Source organism: Simochromis diagramma, unplaced genomic scaffold (genome assembly GCF_900408965.1).
Source record: "Simochromis diagramma unplaced genomic scaffold, fSimDia1.1 OVJJ01000330.1, whole genome shotgun sequence".
Lineage (NCBI taxonomy): Eukaryota > Metazoa > Chordata > Actinopteri > Cichliformes > Cichlidae > Simochromis > Simochromis diagramma.
This window is the reverse complement of record NW_024386930.1, coordinates 779,835-797,130: the sequence shown is the minus strand read 5'-3', so window position 1 is coordinate 797,130 and position 17,296 is coordinate 779,835. Positions and strand designations below refer to the sequence as shown.

The 17,296-nt window shown below is 40.1% G+C and overlaps 3 protein-coding genes across 3 annotated transcripts in view; 2 read left to right on the top strand and 1 right to left on the bottom strand.

Moving 5' to 3' along the window:
* Positions 1–59: 59 nt before the first annotated feature.
* On the top strand, positions 60–9,241 carry slc3a1 (solute carrier family 3 member 1). Its single transcript, XM_040037128.1, has 10 exons — positions 60–2,194; positions 2,951–3,130; positions 3,258–3,403; positions 3,547–3,672; positions 4,081–4,200; positions 6,444–6,568; positions 6,937–7,138; positions 7,672–7,854; positions 8,094–8,219; positions 8,322–9,241. The coding sequence occupies exons 1-10, from the start codon at positions 1,765–1,767 to the stop codon at positions 8,751–8,753; spliced, it is 2,070 nt and encodes a 689-aa protein (XP_039893062.1). The 5' UTR covers positions 60–1,764; the 3' UTR covers positions 8,754–9,241.
* On the bottom strand, positions 8,445–17,187 carry prepl (prolyl endopeptidase like). Its single transcript, XM_040037120.1, has 16 exons — positions 16,881–17,187; positions 14,794–14,922; positions 14,541–14,607; positions 14,170–14,350; positions 14,006–14,094; positions 13,779–13,905; positions 13,515–13,701; positions 13,140–13,153; positions 12,876–13,095; positions 12,499–12,711; positions 12,100–12,275; positions 11,668–11,884; positions 11,352–11,501; positions 10,610–10,736; positions 9,522–9,610; positions 8,445–9,043 (listed from the first exon to the last, which is right to left on the bottom strand). Exons 1-16 carry the CDS (start codon positions 17,010–17,012, stop codon positions 8,966–8,968), a joined length of 2,196 nt encoding a protein of 731 aa, XP_039893054.1. The 5' UTR covers positions 17,013–17,187; the 3' UTR covers positions 8,445–8,965.
* Positions 15,997–17,296, top strand: part of camkmt (calmodulin-lysine N-methyltransferase) — a 111,492-nt gene continuing 110,192 nt past the window's right edge. The window contains exon 1 of the mRNA XM_040037135.1: positions 15,997–16,838. The gene's annotated coding sequence lies outside the window, so the exon portion shown is untranslated. The remainder of the gene's footprint in view (positions 16,839–17,296) is intronic.

Genomic DNA, 17,296 nt, shown 5'->3' with positions numbered 1-17,296 from the left:
CGTTTCCGGTGCTGGCAGTATCTTCCTGTCTGCAGCCGTTAGCCGTTAACTCTAACATTAAGATTGAAAGACTGACACAGGCACACAAATGTGTCAAGGGTTCTTTTTTTTGTAATTTATCATAAGTCACAAGATGGTAAATCAGTGGCAAGAATAATACAAGATTGATTCCTAGAAATCTGTGATACTGTAAAGTGCAAATTAAAAAGGAATTCTATCATTTGTAAATCTTAAACCCATGTATTTTCTTCACAAGGGAAAATAGAAAACATCAAATGCTTAAAGTGAAAAAATGTAGCATTAAAAAAAGTCCCTGAAATGTTTAGACATTTTTAGCATCCCTTCTTCTCTCGACAACAGTTCATTAACTTGTAGGAACTGAGACCAGTTCCAAAGGTTTTCAGTTTGATCTTTAATCTGTATGGAGGGCTCAGGGGTTAGAGGTCACCAAAAACACACTGCTAGTAGAGTTAAAGCATACCTGGGTAAGGAAAATAGTGTAACACTATCAGTCATGGATTAGCCTCACCAGAGGCTGGACCTCAACATTACTGAAACAATGTGGGATCATCTTGATAAGGAACTCTACAAAAGGCAGCCAACATCCAAAGAAGAGCTTTGAAACGTTCTTTAAGAAGCCTGGTCAACCATTCCTAAAGACTTCTTAAAAAATTACAAAAATGCTTACCTACGAGAGGCTGTGTTAAAAATAAATAAATAAAGGTGATCACACCAAATATACACTTTAAGATTTGTTAGAACAAAGTCAGATGAGTGAAACTCCCCTTTCTGCCAGCGTTAAGAAGTTTAAGTATACATTTAATCCCGGAGATAATATAAGATAAACAAGTGCAATTTCAGCAGTACATCTTTCTACATAAATGTGTAAAAAATAAAGACAAAGTTCTGCTAGCTCACTGTCTAGAACGTCCCGTATTTATTAACAATGACGTTTTTGTTAATTGACAGCAAATTTTTCTATTTAGTTTGCAGAAATTTCTAAAGATGGTAAAAAAAAAACGGGAATACTGTATTTCTCTCATTAACTAATGGATACACAATTAAAACACTTTATCGTAGTACGAATGACTGTGACAGAAGTTATTGATCAGCAGGAAAAGCTGTAAAATTTACAAAAACACAGTTAAAGTCTAAAAATGTATGTCCTCCAACACATTTTCCAAAGGCATCCTATGGGCCGGATTGGAGACTGTCTGTGTCCAATTTTGGCCCCAGAACTTTAAGTTGGACACCCTTGATTTAGGTTGTATTTTATGTATATTTTTTCAGTGTAGGATCTGTGAGCTGTGAAAGGAAATGTTAATCAACACGTTGTGATGCGTTTTCTAAAAATTAAAGAAATGGAGTAGCTCTTGGGGTTTTGAAATATCTTCTGTATTTTAATGTTGGTGTTAAAGTTCACAAATCCCAAAATAGGAAACACATTTAGTTCAGGTGCATCTTTATCGCCTACAATATTAAAAGGCATCTTGCACCTTGGTGCTTTTGTTTGGTTCGGAAGGTTTTGAAGTAACTGATGTCTCAGTCGTAGTTAATACTGTGTACTGAAAAAAACCCGCTAATCTGTAACCAGTCCCATCAACTCTCCACTTTATCACATTCCACAGGTGTGTCAGAGACAGGCTCTACTCCGTGTACTATGACCCTCTGACTGTAGTCATATATTTAATCTGCGCTCTCCGAGTCACTCATTGTTCTTGAGGCGAGCTACACAACCCGACACGGTTCGTTTTAACAAACAACATGAGTTATACAAACGACTCCGACAGCGTGGAGCTCGGGGAGTGCACCAGAAACCCGGGTTATAAGGATGCAGACGGAGACGGGCCAGCAGCGAGGGACAACATCAGCGTCTCCGACAGCGAGGAGAAGCGGGACTCCATCGGCGTGAAGCGGCTCTCAGACGCGCGAGATGAGTACACGCAGATCAAACCGTACGCCGGGATGCCTAAGGAGGTGCTGGTGCTGTACTCCTCTAAGGCCCGGTACCGAGTGCCCCGTGAGATCCTGTTCTGGCTAACGGTGTGCTGCACCCTGGCTCTGGTGGCGGTCACCATCGCGGTGATCGCGCTTTCTCCGAAGTGCCTGAGCTGGTGGCAGGCCTCCCCGGTGTACCAGATTTACCCCCGGTCCTTCAAAGACTCCGACGGGGATGGGGTGGGAGACCTCAAAGGTAAGACACCCAAAGCACTGCTGCAAGCTCCGATAACGACTATTCGAAGATTTTCATTAAAACAGGTGTTTTTATGGACGACACCAATGACGCTCCGCTTCCAACAGTGGAAGGCACATGCTGTTACACTTTTGAGTCACTTAGAGCGTTTCCATATTTTAATGTGCATTTCAAACTACTGTACTTTTAACACCTTTAGGCCATATTATAAATACTTCCCCATATACTCTTATAGATTTGAGTAGCCTACTATTGAAATCCTGCAAAATCGCTGTGATTTTTTTGCCAGATAAAGCCTCCTATGAACTCTCCAGTCTTCTTCTTTTTTTTTTTTTTTAAAAAAAAACCATGTAGCACCCTTTCTGAGATTGTGGATTTACAAAAATTTGGCAAAGTATACACCGTGTCCTGGTAGATTTTTTACTCTGTCAACCTAACAGCTGCTCTTATCAATTTCTTATATTTGGTCACTTATACAAGAGTAAATTATTAACTTTATTTAACCATTAGTAAAGTATACCAAGGGAATTGTAAAACTGCATCTCGTTGTTTTCAATGGCTCATTTATAATATTAAATATGCAGATGCTTTTTAGAGGGAAATGACAGCTGCTCTCACTATATTGCATTATTTCCTATAAAAATTTGCTAATGCAATGCAGTATTATCTTTTCCTATCCATAGTCCTTCAGTTTATTAGGACTCTGAATTTCAGCACCGAGTGGTTACAGTAGATCCTGTATCTCCTGTCTGACAGGCATCAGGGAGAAGCTGGACCACTTTGAATACCTTAACATCAAGTCAATTTGGATCAGCCCTTTCTACCGTTCTCCCATGAAAGACTTTGGGTATGATGTGGAGGACTTCCGTGATATTGATCCACTCTTTGGAACCATGAAGGACTTTGAGGACCTCCTGGCAGCAATGCACAGCAAAGGTGTGCACTTTGAATACCCTTGTTTATGTGAAAATGTGAAGCTAGAAGGTGGTTTTGGGGAGTAAGATTGTTTTTTTATAGCAGGCTGCATGTCTGACACACAAATACCCATCTCCATTTCCACCAGGTTTGAAGCTGATCATGGATTTCATTCCAAATCATACCAGTGATCTACACCGCTGGTTCAACTTGAGCCGGACTAGAGATCCTCACTATGAGGATTATTACGTCTGGACTGACTGCAAACCAGACGGACCGAAGCCTAATAACTGGGTTGGTGCTTGTACTGTTATTTTCTACCTGGTCTATGATTTTGTCTTCTGCACATTTTCACTGAACCTTCACCAAGTTCATAGTACTAAAAAGGTGCAATGTACTGGAATTTAGATCCGATTTGTTTCCCATCTTGCACTCAGGTGAGTATCTTTGGGAACTCATCATGGACATACGATGAAGTTAGAGGGCAATGCTACCTCCACCAGTTTCTCAAGGAGCAACCAGACCTGAACTTCAGAAACCCAGATGTCATCAAAGAGATGATTGTAAGATTACTGGAACATGCAGTGACACACACACGAACAGACACACAAAAGCTCAGCTACTGACTCATTTCTTAAAGTACATTCAGTGATGCATGTGCTAAAATCATGTATTTTCTTCATCTGTTCTGTCTTTCACTGTATTATCATTTTTGTGTCCTTTGTCCACATTTAACAGTAATGTGTGACACACTGATTATACATTAACTTGTACCAGTTAACCTATGTTTTTAATTGTGGCTGCACACAGCGCAAAGTACAACAGAAGCAATAATGGGCTGTACATAAACATTATTTCTACTCAACTGTCTTTGCTATAGTTGAATGATTTTATCTTTCTGCAGCCTTTTCACACATAATGTAGATGCTAGTTTAATTGCTCTATATACATTTTTTCCCCCTCAATTTTAGGATATAATTCATTTCTGGCTGGAGAAGGGAGTGGATGGCTTCAGGATGGATGCAGTGAAGCACATGCTGGAGGCTCCACACATGAGGGATGAACCACAGGTTGATCCAAACAAACCACCCGTGAGTGTTAAACTACACATCTAACCTCATTGGTTTTGTTGAGTTCAGATAAAATCAATAGATGGGCACACTGAGGTCATACTGAGATAGACAGAAATAACAAAAACATATCTCCAACAACACTACACCACCACCACTAGCCTGAACCTTTGATAAAAGTCATGATAGATCCATGCTTTCATGTGAATTGTAACCTCAGTTTCCAGGAGTGACAACCAGTGTGGTCTTCTGCTGCTGTAGCTCATCTGCTTCAGGGTTCAAGTTTTTCGGTATTCAGAGACGCTCTTATGCACACCTTATTTGTGATGATGTTTTTTTGAGTCACTGTTGCATTCATATCCGCTCAAAGCAGTCGGGCCATTTTCCTCTGACATAAAAGCGCTAGGACTTTCAAGCATTTTTAAGTTGGGAGTTGTTATGATGCAAAATCAATTTTAAGATTATGCATTTGTTTTGGTAAAAGATTAACCACCAGGTTAATTTACCCCTAAGTCGGGGCTCATTTTGCCCAACAGCCACGACTGTGGAAAAAGAAAACCAGAGCCACGTTTTGGCTAAAGCAATCACACGTGTTTACTCACTGGCACTTCATCAACATGTGATATAACTTTATAACCTAAGATAAATAGCTTTTGATGTGAAACTGATAGATCATATCTGTTATGCCAATAAAAACTTCGACAGGCAAAAAGCATTTTATAGTGACAAACTTTAAATGTGGTTCAGGGGGTTGGGAAGCTCATCTGTAACCGGAAGGTTGCCCTTTCGATCCCCCAAGCTCTCTCTGTCCTGGTCGTTGTGTCCTTGGGCAAGAAACTTCACCTACCGCCTACTGGTGTTGGCCAGAGGGGCCGATGGCGCGATATGGCAGCCTCGCTTCTGTCAGTCTGCCCCAGGGCAGCCGTGGCTACAACTGTGGTTTGCCTGCACCAGTGTGTGAATGTGAGAGTGAATGAATAGTGGAATTGTAAAGCGCTTTGGGTGCCTAGAAAAGCGCTATATAAATGCAATCCATTATAAATATCTACTTCATCTATAAGGTTCTTTGTTCCGCTTCTTCTTCTTCCAAGCTGTCACTTAGAGTTATGCAGGCATAATTAGATTTTATTGACTTATGTAATATCTGAAATGTCCGAGTCCAAAATTTAACAATCTGATCCATGAAAGCAGCTTTACTGAAGAAGCACTTTCCCTTGTTGCTAGTAGAACAAAATTAATCAAAAGCTGAGTGGGACTGTTCACACTGTGTATGATGTATCACTGATTATTTATCTCTAGCTGAAATGTCAGCTTCATAATCATGTGAAGAACACACGGTTTGTGAAACTCAAAGGGTTCGTGATACATGCTGAATTAAGGTCAAAGAGGCTGAAGATATTTCTCACAGAGGAAAGATTAGAAGCAAAGGAGCATATTTTGGTGGATTAGCAAGTCATTGGAGTTTACTTACGACTGCAGGGTAAAACCATAACACTGGGACTCTTTTACTCACCGATGACTGAGAATTTATACCCACAGATTTGCAGTTAGGTTACATTTTTACAGTCTGATCATGTTTAACCACGAGGTAATCTTTAAAAAAAACAACACTAACTCTTTGCCATCTTAGAAACAGTAATGCATTTTTACAAACCACTGGAACTACAATTCTGCAATTGAGAAAGATATGTAAAAGTTTATAGGTGTATTAAGAGTTTTATCACATCCTCAGTCGTGATTCAGCTAAATATGAATCAGAAACCATCTGTCTCTACATTATTGCTTTAGTGGTTTATGCTGTGGTTGCTGTTGGCTGAATGGTTCACTTGCCTGTTATTAGGCCAGCTTAATGGCTTGAGATTATCTTTCACAAAAAGACATGCACATTAGGTGTAATTTTAGAACTGTGACATCACTGTCTCTGTGCAGGTCTATGGCTCATTCCCTTATATCTGTAAACCCAATGCTTTACACTCTGGTAACACCAATAGTTGTCCAGTGAGTCAGATTTCCTCAGCGCCTCCATAATTAGAACTTAACAAGATGTTTTTTCTTCCTTTGCCTTTCTCGCCCATTTTATTTGGACAGTTACAAAAATAACAAATCTGAAGAATTAGCAGAAACTTTCTTAATCCACAGTTTCTCACTCAGCAAACTTTGCTCAAAGAAAATACAAACTCTAACTCCAGCACACAGCCTGAAAGTAGCTAAGCTATACTAAAATTGCATAATCACTACATAACCTTATACATATTTCTATCCAGGAGTTGGTAACTACAGAGTGGGATCTTCACAGTGACTACACCACCAGTCAGGTGGGCTTGCACGACATACTGAGGGAGTTTAGAGCACAGATGGACATCTACAGTCAAGAGCCTGGCAGATACAGGTAGGAAAGTGATTAAGTGCATTCAATATTACTATGGCAGAAAAGACAAACTTGTAATGCACTCGCCTACTTAATTATTACTACCTGTAATTATCATGTCACAATCATCCTTAATTTTAAAGACCTTTTGCTTATGCAATGCACTAATGTTCAAACCAAACGATTTCATTAAATCGTTTGGTTTGAAACGATTTAATGAAATCTAGAATAAGGAATTAAGCCCAGATTTTTTAAAATGATTTCAAATAAGGACACACTGGTATTTTAGAGTAAGATAAACAAAATCAGCTAATGGACGATATCCTGACATAAGTCATCGTGGTTTCTGTGTCATATCACATGCTAAATAAATTCCTCCTGTGCTGCAGATTCATGGTAACAGAGTCATACGATTATGAAGAGGTGTACAAGACCATGATGTACTATGGCACCAGGCTGGAAAAGGAAGGTGACTTCCCCTTTAACTTTTACCTGCTGGATCTACCCCAAAACACCAGTGGAGTATGGGCTAAGCATCTGGTCCACCTCTGGATGGGCAACATGCCCAAAGGAAAATGGCCCAACTGGGTGGTGAGTTCTTAAACTCATATTTATTTCCTCGCTTTTTACAATTGTAAAAACCACAGGATCAGTAGCGTCATGTCCTGCATACTGTGGCACATAACATGCCGAAATCATGTGTCGGCAGCATTCATAAGAATGAACTGTCGAGTCATCCTTAGTAGACTGTCTGCCTGAGATCATGCTTCTCACACTTGTGTTGTCATATCTTTCAAACCACAGGTCGGTTTATGTATTTGTTAATCATCAACCCCTTTGCAGTGACAGTTTGACAAACACTAGGCAAAGAAATTAAATTTGTCAAAAACACTCCTGTAAAACCTAAATAATTAGTAGCTGAGTAAAAGTAAATTAAGCATGTTTATTTTCTGTAATTATTATTGATTAGGCTCAAAAGTATAGCCTTTTTACTTTATGTGCATCTTCAGACTTTAGCACCTAACACATATTAAGAAAACAAATATGTTTCAGCCCACCTCCTTACTTCCTAATTTCTTAATCAACCCTTTGTCTTGTTTTTCTCTTACCTACACTGTTATCAGGTTGGAAACCATGACAGGACTCGGATTTCTTCCAGTGCTGGTCGACTCTATGTTCGTGCCATCAACATGCTGCTGCTGACCCTTCCAGGCACAGCCACCACCTACTACGGCGAGGAGATCGGCATGGAGAACATTAACGTGACAGCAAGTCAGATACAAGACCCAGCCGGCAAATACAATACAGTCAGTACTGTGCACACACTGAAGAAACCTTTAAACCCTCACTGTCACACATCTCTGTGAGAGCTCCTTAAAAATAACCAGTTTAATGTCATTTTATTAATAACAATAAATAAACATAAATATAACAACATAAATGTCTTTACTTTAAAGGACATTTTTGCAGTCTTGTTGCATCTAATACACTGGCGACTGTATACATGAGCAAATATACCAAAATGATTCCTCTGCTTTCACTGCAGAGTGCCAGTCGAGACCCTCAGCGTTCTCCATTGCAGTGGAATGCTGACACGAACGCAGGTTTTAATGAGAAAACAAATCTCACCTGGTTGCCACTACACCCCGATTATGAAACGGTCAACGTGGAGGTATAGATCTGTTTTTCTAATGTTCAACTTTGAAGAAAGATCGTTTTCTTATGTGTATCTTTCTATGGTTCATCTGTCCTCCTCCCATTCCTTTATTCCCAGGCCCAGATGAAAGATGATGGTTCTGTTCTGGCTCAGTACCGCTTCCTGAACACCCTGCGTCAATCAGAGCTCCCCCTTAACCGTGGATGGTTCTGCTACGTCCACGCTGATGCCAATGTCTTCTCTTACATCAGAGAGCTTGATGGACTTAAGCGAGCTTTCCTCATAGTGGTTAACTTTGGTAAAGAATCAGCTGTCACAGATCTCTCCTCTGTTCGTGAGCTGCCAGACCAGTTGAAGGTGCTGATGAGCACCAACATAGCCAATGATGGCAAAGTGTTTCCGAAGTCTCGCATCCAGACAGAAGTAGGAGAGGGTTTGGTGATTCAGTACTCCACCAACACTCGGTTTAATCCCAACCATCCTGAAGAGTGCTACATCTCTGAGAAGGCTTGCTATTTGGAGACCATAGACATACTTTATAAATGCTAGTAAAAATGGAGATGAGTATCCAATAACTGCTGTATTACAGAAACCATCAAAGCATTAAGATTTTTCTCTGGTGTTTCCTCTACAAGGTAGTGATTTCTTATCTTTGAAAGTGTAATTGCTGTTATTATTATTAGATTTGGGCACCAGTCTGTCTAGTTGCCGTGATGGAAGATGCTCCGTTTTTCATGCCCGACTGCTTCTTCATAGCCTCGCTATCTTCTCCGCTTGCGTGGAGGCCGAGGAGGGTCCAGGCCAAGCTCCATGTACAGAAATGCAAGCTTGAGGGCTTCCTTTGTTATGGAATAAAAAACAACAAACAGTATGTATCTGTCATCACCCATCCAAGTGCTAAAACTCAAACTTTTACATTCATAAGGCAAATTATAGATTATATATTAAGAAGGCTTTCTCAGATTTGGCTGTTTATCACACACGTACATGACGTCATGGTGCATTTGTAATAAACAAAATCACATCTACAGGTAAAAGGACTCCTTGATTTAACTGACTTTGTACCTCAATTTTAAAGCTGTGAGACAGATAGTATATTGCAATCAAGCGCTTGCTCTGTGCTTACTAATATTTCATGTCTCAGTGTTGGTGTGCATTCTGATGGGACATTAAGAACTCATAATTTTCAGAAAGTAAAAATGTCTCATACCAGAAAATATTTGTGTCCAATTTTCAGATAATTTGTCCTTAAAAAGACTGCAAAATAAAAACATCGATCTTTTCAAGAAGGTTTTAGCTTCAGGAAAATTAATTTACCTCCTCCAGCATTAGCTCAAAGTCTTCTGTTCCAAGGTGATTTGCTCCAGGTTGGATATTCAGAGCTATGTTTGGTGCTGGTTTACACTCTAAAATTAAACATACACAAAGAGATTCAAGAGCCAAGTACGGGCAGAAGACAATACTTAAAATTAACATTTTCTTTAAAATGTTCTTTTCTCTGCTCCCCTTCTCTGCCCATTTCCCCCCCAAATCATCTTTTTCAGTCTTCTGTCTTTGCTTTCACTCATTTATCCTCCCATCTGATATCCCCCTGCCTCCCCTCCCTGTCTCTGTGGTATGGACTGTTTCACAAGTGCGGTCTTGACCTTGACAGCTCCCAGTCTGTGGCGTCTAATCTCTTGCTCTGATACACTATCTCTTTACCATGCTAATGGGCCTGCCCACCCGCCTGGATGTGTCTATGCCATCAGCACTTTATCAAAGACTCCGGAGAACAGAGAGAGACAGATTAGGGAGACATATACACACACACACACACACACACACACACACACAGACACTTAAGCTGCCTGGTGTATGTGTGAACAACAGAAAAGTGAGCGAGGGTAACGGAGAGAGATAATGTGTGCATTTGAAACAGGAGCAGAGGAGGCAGTGCGAGAGAGAGGGGTGTAAATAAGGAGTACCACCAACGTGGTGAAGGGAGATTATAAGTGAGAGGGAGAAAGAGCCTGTCAGGGGGAAATTAGAGCAATTAGCTGACACACACATACGCACACTCACAGACACACACACACACAAAACGCATGTATACACAGAGGCAAGCTTTACTACAAGGTGACCTATGCAACATTTTGGTCATCAACTTAAATGCTGTTAGCACTTCCCCTGACAGATAGCCATGCATCTGCTACTGCTACCTCTCCCAACATGCACACTGAAACTACTATTGGGGGATGACCCTATGCTATTAAAACCTCTGATCATGCAGAAATTACTCCTAAAAAGACGAGGACAATGTATGCTGAGATGCACACAAAGACAAATGCACACCCCCATAGAATGAGGTACTCAAACACACAATAATATGCATGGCTGCAGACTTGGAGAAATGACTTGATTACCTGACTTTGGCTTCATGCTGGAGTGTGTATGAACGGCTTTCTTTAGTTGTTCAGTGTATTTAAGGACGCCTGCCAGAGGAACCATGTTGTCACCACTGTAGGCTGTCAGCAGCATCGATGGGTAATGCTGTATCACACAAACACAGACACACACACACGCATTTTAAATTACATACTGTAGTTTACATTATGATGTTTACCAAATGTATTAATTATCAATGGCCCTAAATGTGTCCCTACAGTGTTTCATGGAATTAAACCAAACATCCTATAATAGATGTCATTAGTTTTTTTCAAAAACTGGCTGAAAAGCTTTAATTGAACTAGAGCTGTTTTGAATAATGGCTCTGGACCAAAATGTTAGCCGGGAGAATTTAAAACTGGGTTTCAGCTTTGGCTGAAATAGATGTCAGTTACCTCGCATTAGGTACAGGACAATTTTTATTGCATTGGAAATTTGAAATCAAATACACCAACCTGGTCCACCTACAGGTAAGACTGAGTCCCAGAAAGGTTGGGACTCACCTGCAGTTTCTTACCTGCTCAAAGCATCCGTCAATGCATTTGATCAGCATTCAACTATGATTGAGGTGATTGAAACACGTATGTGCATATGCAAACAAATGTATAAAGCAAAACATTACATGAAGTGGTAACACAAACAAAAAGACTATTTTCTGTTAAGCCAGTTAAGAAAAATATAGCTGCATTTTTTTTTTATATTCTGTTTTCCTCTCCATACCTGAGGAGTGATGTTGTGAAGGGGACAGTAGGAGGTGATGATATGTCTCTGTTCTGGGTTTCCCACTGGGTCCCCCCATTCATCTCTATCCTCTAAAGTTAGAGGCAGGCTGTGATCCTCCATAGTCCCTAACACATCCAGAAACGGAGCCTGAAAACAGGAAAAGGTGTGGTTTTGGAAGTGTTTAGCTCACATTTTTACTACAAGTAACTATAGAAAGACTCAGTCAAGAATATTCATCATTTTGGTCAATTTAACAACAATGTTGCATGGTTCAGGGTTTAAGCACAAAACCTCCAACGATTTAATTTCTTACCTGCAGGGTGACAGCCCGCATCAATATTGGGTGTCTGTTGCACAGAGCTCCCACTGGCACAGCCCCAGCACTGCAGGCTGTAAGAGCGGTGAGAGAAGGAGAGGAGACTCCTAAGGAGAAAAGGTGATGGAGACAGGCTTGGAGGTCCTCAACTCCTCTCCGCTTCCCTCCCACGCAGGCTTGTCTGTGCCAAGAAAGGCCACGCTCCCCTCCACCTCTACAGAGTGTAAAAGCAAAGAACAAGTTACTTCAACTCATGGGGAGCACAAAGTTTGAATTACATATTTCACTTGCCCGCTATGACAACAATGACTTGTCTGTCATTTCCCTAAAACAATGTCAGTTTTGGTCATATAAAGCATGTCTCTCATCAGTAAATAACTTTTTGAGCCAACAGGGTTTGGTTAGCTTCCTAGAGGAGTGACATTATACCTGACATGGCAGTAGGCCAGAGCCCAGCCCTGCTCCAGCATCACTTTTTTCTCTGGGTAGAACTCCATGTTAAGATCTCTGCCATAAGCACCATAGACATGGACCAGCAGCGGTGCCTGTCTCAAATGCTCCACAGGTACTGTATGAAACAATGTCACAGGCACAAAGGTACCGTCCTACAAAAACACACAGAGATGCACTTTCAGACTAAAGGAATTAATGGTAAATTATCTAGAAATAAGTCTATAAAATTTGCTACAATTATACGCCTCTGTGTTAGGTGATGATGTATGAAGAAGCACAAAATGCCCTTCTCTGTATGGTGATAAATGCTAAATGCTTAGAGCCCTGCTGACATTGTCTTATTATTTGCGCAAATTATATTTCAAGTTTCCTCACTTGGCTGCAGGCCTCCAAGCGTGTAGTGATATAATCAGCTTGGTTCTCTGGGGAGGATCCATCTCCAGTGCCTGATAAAAGGAGCCCATTCTCAGGGTGTAGACAGTATGGAACCGGCGGATGGACTGGAGAGGATATCAGGAATTCTAGCATATTTTGTTGGTCAGCCAAGCCTGGTTTCTTGGTTTTAATGGCACAAGCCCAGGATGGAAGCTTTAGCATGAGTGTAGAAATAAAAAGCTTTGAGAATATATTAATAACACTAAACCACAAACCCATAAAATTACAAAAAGTAAAGACTAAGAACAACCAAAAGGTGGTTAAAGTCTCAAACGCTAACAAGCACATAAGTATGCAAGAAATTGTGTAATAATTACCTGTACTATGTTTGCATTCTTGGGGTGGATCAGAGGGACCACAATGAGAGCTAGTTCACTAACTGGCGTTCTTGCAACCAACACACAATGGTCTCCAACCACGTCCATGTCTTTAATTGTAGTGCCAGGTTCAGGCGCAAACAAAGAGACCCAGGAATCCATTGATGGCTCTGAGACAGGAGCCTGAACCACCTGGAAATTAAACGGAAAGATGAATGTCCTTCACTGAAAATCAATGTTTTAACTGGATATTAAATGTAGCACTCTGTAAAATACCACTGGTAAGTTAAAAGAGCAAGTTGTGAATAGAGACCAATTGAAACAGAACATAAGGAAAATTATAGCATGTCAAAACACAGAAACCTTTTTAAACCATTTTAACTTCTGACATTTTGTTTTCCATGTGCATTTGAAGAGAAAGTGAACAGTAGGTAAAAGCAGGTATACTCCTGTAGTTACAGAGTACACTGCATTCATGCCTGAGTCTGAATCATACGTGGTAAGTTCTGCTAGTCATTATGTATTTATATATGTGTATTTTTGTCTGCATTATTCCTTATATTGTCACTATAGGACCAAACACTTATCCAGGTTTCCTTGGTAATGATGGGCAATCACTCATGTAAAATCTAAAAATACTAGTATAATAAGCCGACTTCTCCAGTGCTCCACGTGGTATAGGAGATTGAGCTGGCGTGGCTGAACCACAAATGGATCTAAATTTGATGTTGCTATATCACTTAGCAGCACCTCTGAACTTGTCCTGCTGTTACAGTTGATGGTCAGGATCTGTCGGTCTCTGGTCAGGGCAACCTCCACAAACACACTGGGGAGATGTCAGCAGGTCAATTAGAGATGGTGTGGGAGTAGACGCAGCTTACATGCTGCATCGCTTACACTTACTCAGGCTGCATTTCCTCAAATACAGAGGTTATCCTGCTTCCACTGGAGGTGAGATCCAGACGAAACACTGCGCTGGAACGTAGACCTTCCAGAGTCGAGTAAAATAGTATCTCATCTGTGGCCCACTCTTCACACATGCACACAATAATATGCAGTATTTTAAGTTTTACATCAGTGCTCTTACCTGTAACACAACTAAAATGAATTTTTATTGTGCAAAAAATTACCAAAGCTAAAGACTTTCTCCAGGGTTAGTGTCACATGTTGGGGATGCAGAGGTAGGAATCTTCTCCTTTCAAGCCTCACGACCACACACCTGATTCATCACAAAATTAACATCCTCTTTCTAATTCAGTAAGTACAGTAGTTTAAAATGCCTTGTTTGATTTACCTCAGCTCTTCCGTGTGAGTACATTTTAGCGACGCTGCAAGATGCCTTTCCTGTGGGGATAGACGGATTCTCTGGACCGTCCACTGAAATCTCTGCTTTCTCTTATTATTTTCAAGTCCCGTCTTCTCCAACTCTCCAGAGATTTGTCTTAGATTTAACACCTGCTCTGGCTCCAGGTGACCTAAAAACAGAAGAAATAAGTTGGAAAGATTTCTAATGATGGACTGCATAAAAAGTTGCACATGCAGTAACAGGGATATAGTAGAAAAAAAAAATCCCTGTTGAGAAAATGGTCTTCTGCTGCTAAACTTTAGGCTTTCAGAACTGCTAACATGAGTGGTTTAAAGACCCTCATCATGTTTGCTGCTTACTCTGTTTCTTGTCCATTCTGTATATCCCATCTTCTTCAGTGAAATATAAATGGTGATGTCCAGAGACCTTTGACAAGATAAATAACAACAACAGATATGATTAACATAATTTGAGGCTACCAAATAATCCTTTTCATGATATAGAAACTCAATTGCCAAACAAGTCATATTTATTGTTGTCCATCAGTCCCACTAAGATAATATTCAAAATCATTATAAAATAGACAAATCCAAAACGAAAGGGCATCCTCACCACTGAGTAATCAGGTATATTGGAGAACCTGTGGTATGCATCCTTTAATCTCCTCCTGAAATACTTCTGTAAGTCCCTGTACCTCTCGAGTCCGGAGCTTAGATGGTCAGACGATGATAACGAAGTATCCTAAAATAAAACAGCTTCAAAAATTACTGCAATATTCCTCCACCTATTTATTGAAGTGTCACAGTCTTTTTGAGTAAGCAAAGCACTACTGTACTTATAGTGTGAGCAATAGTTAAAGATACAAGCGCTATGTTCAGCAAGTCATTGTTAGATAACCTGGCTGCCTAACAATGTCTGTTTTTGTGTAATTCTAAGGATTGACAAGGAGGTGACATGAAAAGTGTTCAATGATAAAACTTAAGTTTCGGGAAACGTGACTGTTTAACTCTGAAGTGAGCAAAACACCAGAAGATTTGTTTATTGCTCTAATTGTGTTTATTAAATCTATACTGATTTTTTTTTTTTTTATCAATGATGGAATTTATTAAAAAAAAATAGATGCTATGATGTCATTAGTTACAGTTTTCAATTGTATGCAAAAAAAACCCCTGACTTTTAAACAGATATTTAAATTTCTTTCAGTAATTTTGGTCTGCTATTTGTTACAAAACTAATTATCCTAATTTGAATAATATTAGAAAAAAAAAAAATTACAAATCTTAAGCTAAATTTGAGTGAATCACTGTTAAAGTATACTGCTTTTATTTGAACATGACTGGCTACATATACTTTGATAAACCACAAATTATAATGAAGTCACCACAGTGTTTTTTCATCCTTGATTACTTAATGCTTCTGTTTGAAAGAAAATATAATCCAAATTCACAAACAAATTCATTTTAGAGGTGTAATTAAAACACTTTGTGCAGAAACACTCAAAATTAAGATCTATTATGATCACATTCTTGAGTTTATAAATTCCCCAGTGTGATTGGCTGTATTGAAGCAGGTAGATGAGAGCCTGGAGAGGTGGGGGTATGCTTTGGGGAGAAGAGGTCAGCAGAAACAAGACAGAATACATGTATCTGAGTGAGAAAGAAACAGGTGTAACACTGAAGAGAAGAGGAGTGAAAATAGAGTTTAAACACCTGGGGTAAACCATCCAAAACGAAAAACAGTCCACACACAAAGATAGGTGAAGGAAAAAGTGAAGGTGTGGTGGAGTGGGTGGGCACGATATATCAAGGGTGATTTGTGACTGAAGGATAGCAGCAAGAGTGAAAGAGAAGGTTTAGTAGATGGTAGCAAGATCTACTATGATGCATGGTTTGGAGAGGGTGGTGCTAGCAAAAGGAAAGGAGGCAGAGCTGAAGATGATAAGATTTCCACTGGGAATGACCAGGATTAACAAGATTAGTAATGAGTACATTTGAGGAACAGCTCAGATTGAGCAGTTTGGAGACAAAGTCAGAGTGGCAAGGCTGGGATGGTTTGGACATGTGCAGAGGAGAGACAGTAAATATAGTGGCAAAAAGGATGATGAATATGGAGCTGACAGGCAAGGGGAAAAGAGATGATTCCTGGATGTAGAGAAGAAGGACATGCAGAGGGCTGGTGTGACAGGGATAGGGTGAGATGGAGGCCACTGTGGTGACACCTAAAGGGAGCAGCTGACAGTAGACAAAATAGTCCCATACGACTTTATATTTGTCTTGTCAAACCAATAGGCTAATTCCTATTTAAAACAATGATAGTGATGGCAATGTAGGAAAGGCTTTTATAAATAAATGACTGCGTTCATAAATGATCCAATTTGAATCTAAAGTTATTTTAAAATGCTAACCATTTGGATAGAAGAGCTTTGGGCATATTTATATAGTACTCACATAAACACATGCATAACAAAACACATAGGAGGCGTTTGCCAGCACAGCGAGCCAGATTCAGAGTGTCAATTTCAGCACTATGCCCTTATCTGTGTCTCCTTACAAGACTAGTTTTGTCAACCCGGCAGAAAGACACGGTTTTCAATAATGAATGAGTTAGCGTTATCAGCGAGACGGGAGACCAGCATGTAATTCTGCACCAAGCCAAAGGTAAGTAAAAACAGCATCTTTAACGTTGAATGAACTCCTTACCGACGAGCAACAACGCTGAAGGGACCAGGAGAGCCATGTTTTCCGTTTACAAGCGGTTAGCTCCCAGAATTTTACCCGAAATTGCATCGGAACACGAGCAGATAAGAAAAACAAAGGCGATATACACGCCATGACAAATGTTTAACCGTTAATGAGATAAAATGAACCGGTGACAGCGACGTTTGCGTGATTTTAATTAGCTAACGGTTACTATCAGGTACAGTTAGGGCATTTTAATTGCCCTATAATCCTCGCTGCTTTCTTCTACGTTAATTCTTCAGCTACGCACAACAGCCAGCGAGAACATTTTCAGGCACATGTACGATTTCCTAAACGAATACCCGCTTGATGACGTAGCGAGCAATGCCAGGCAAAACTAATCAAATCCGTTTGTGAGCAGCCCTCAGTTATAATTG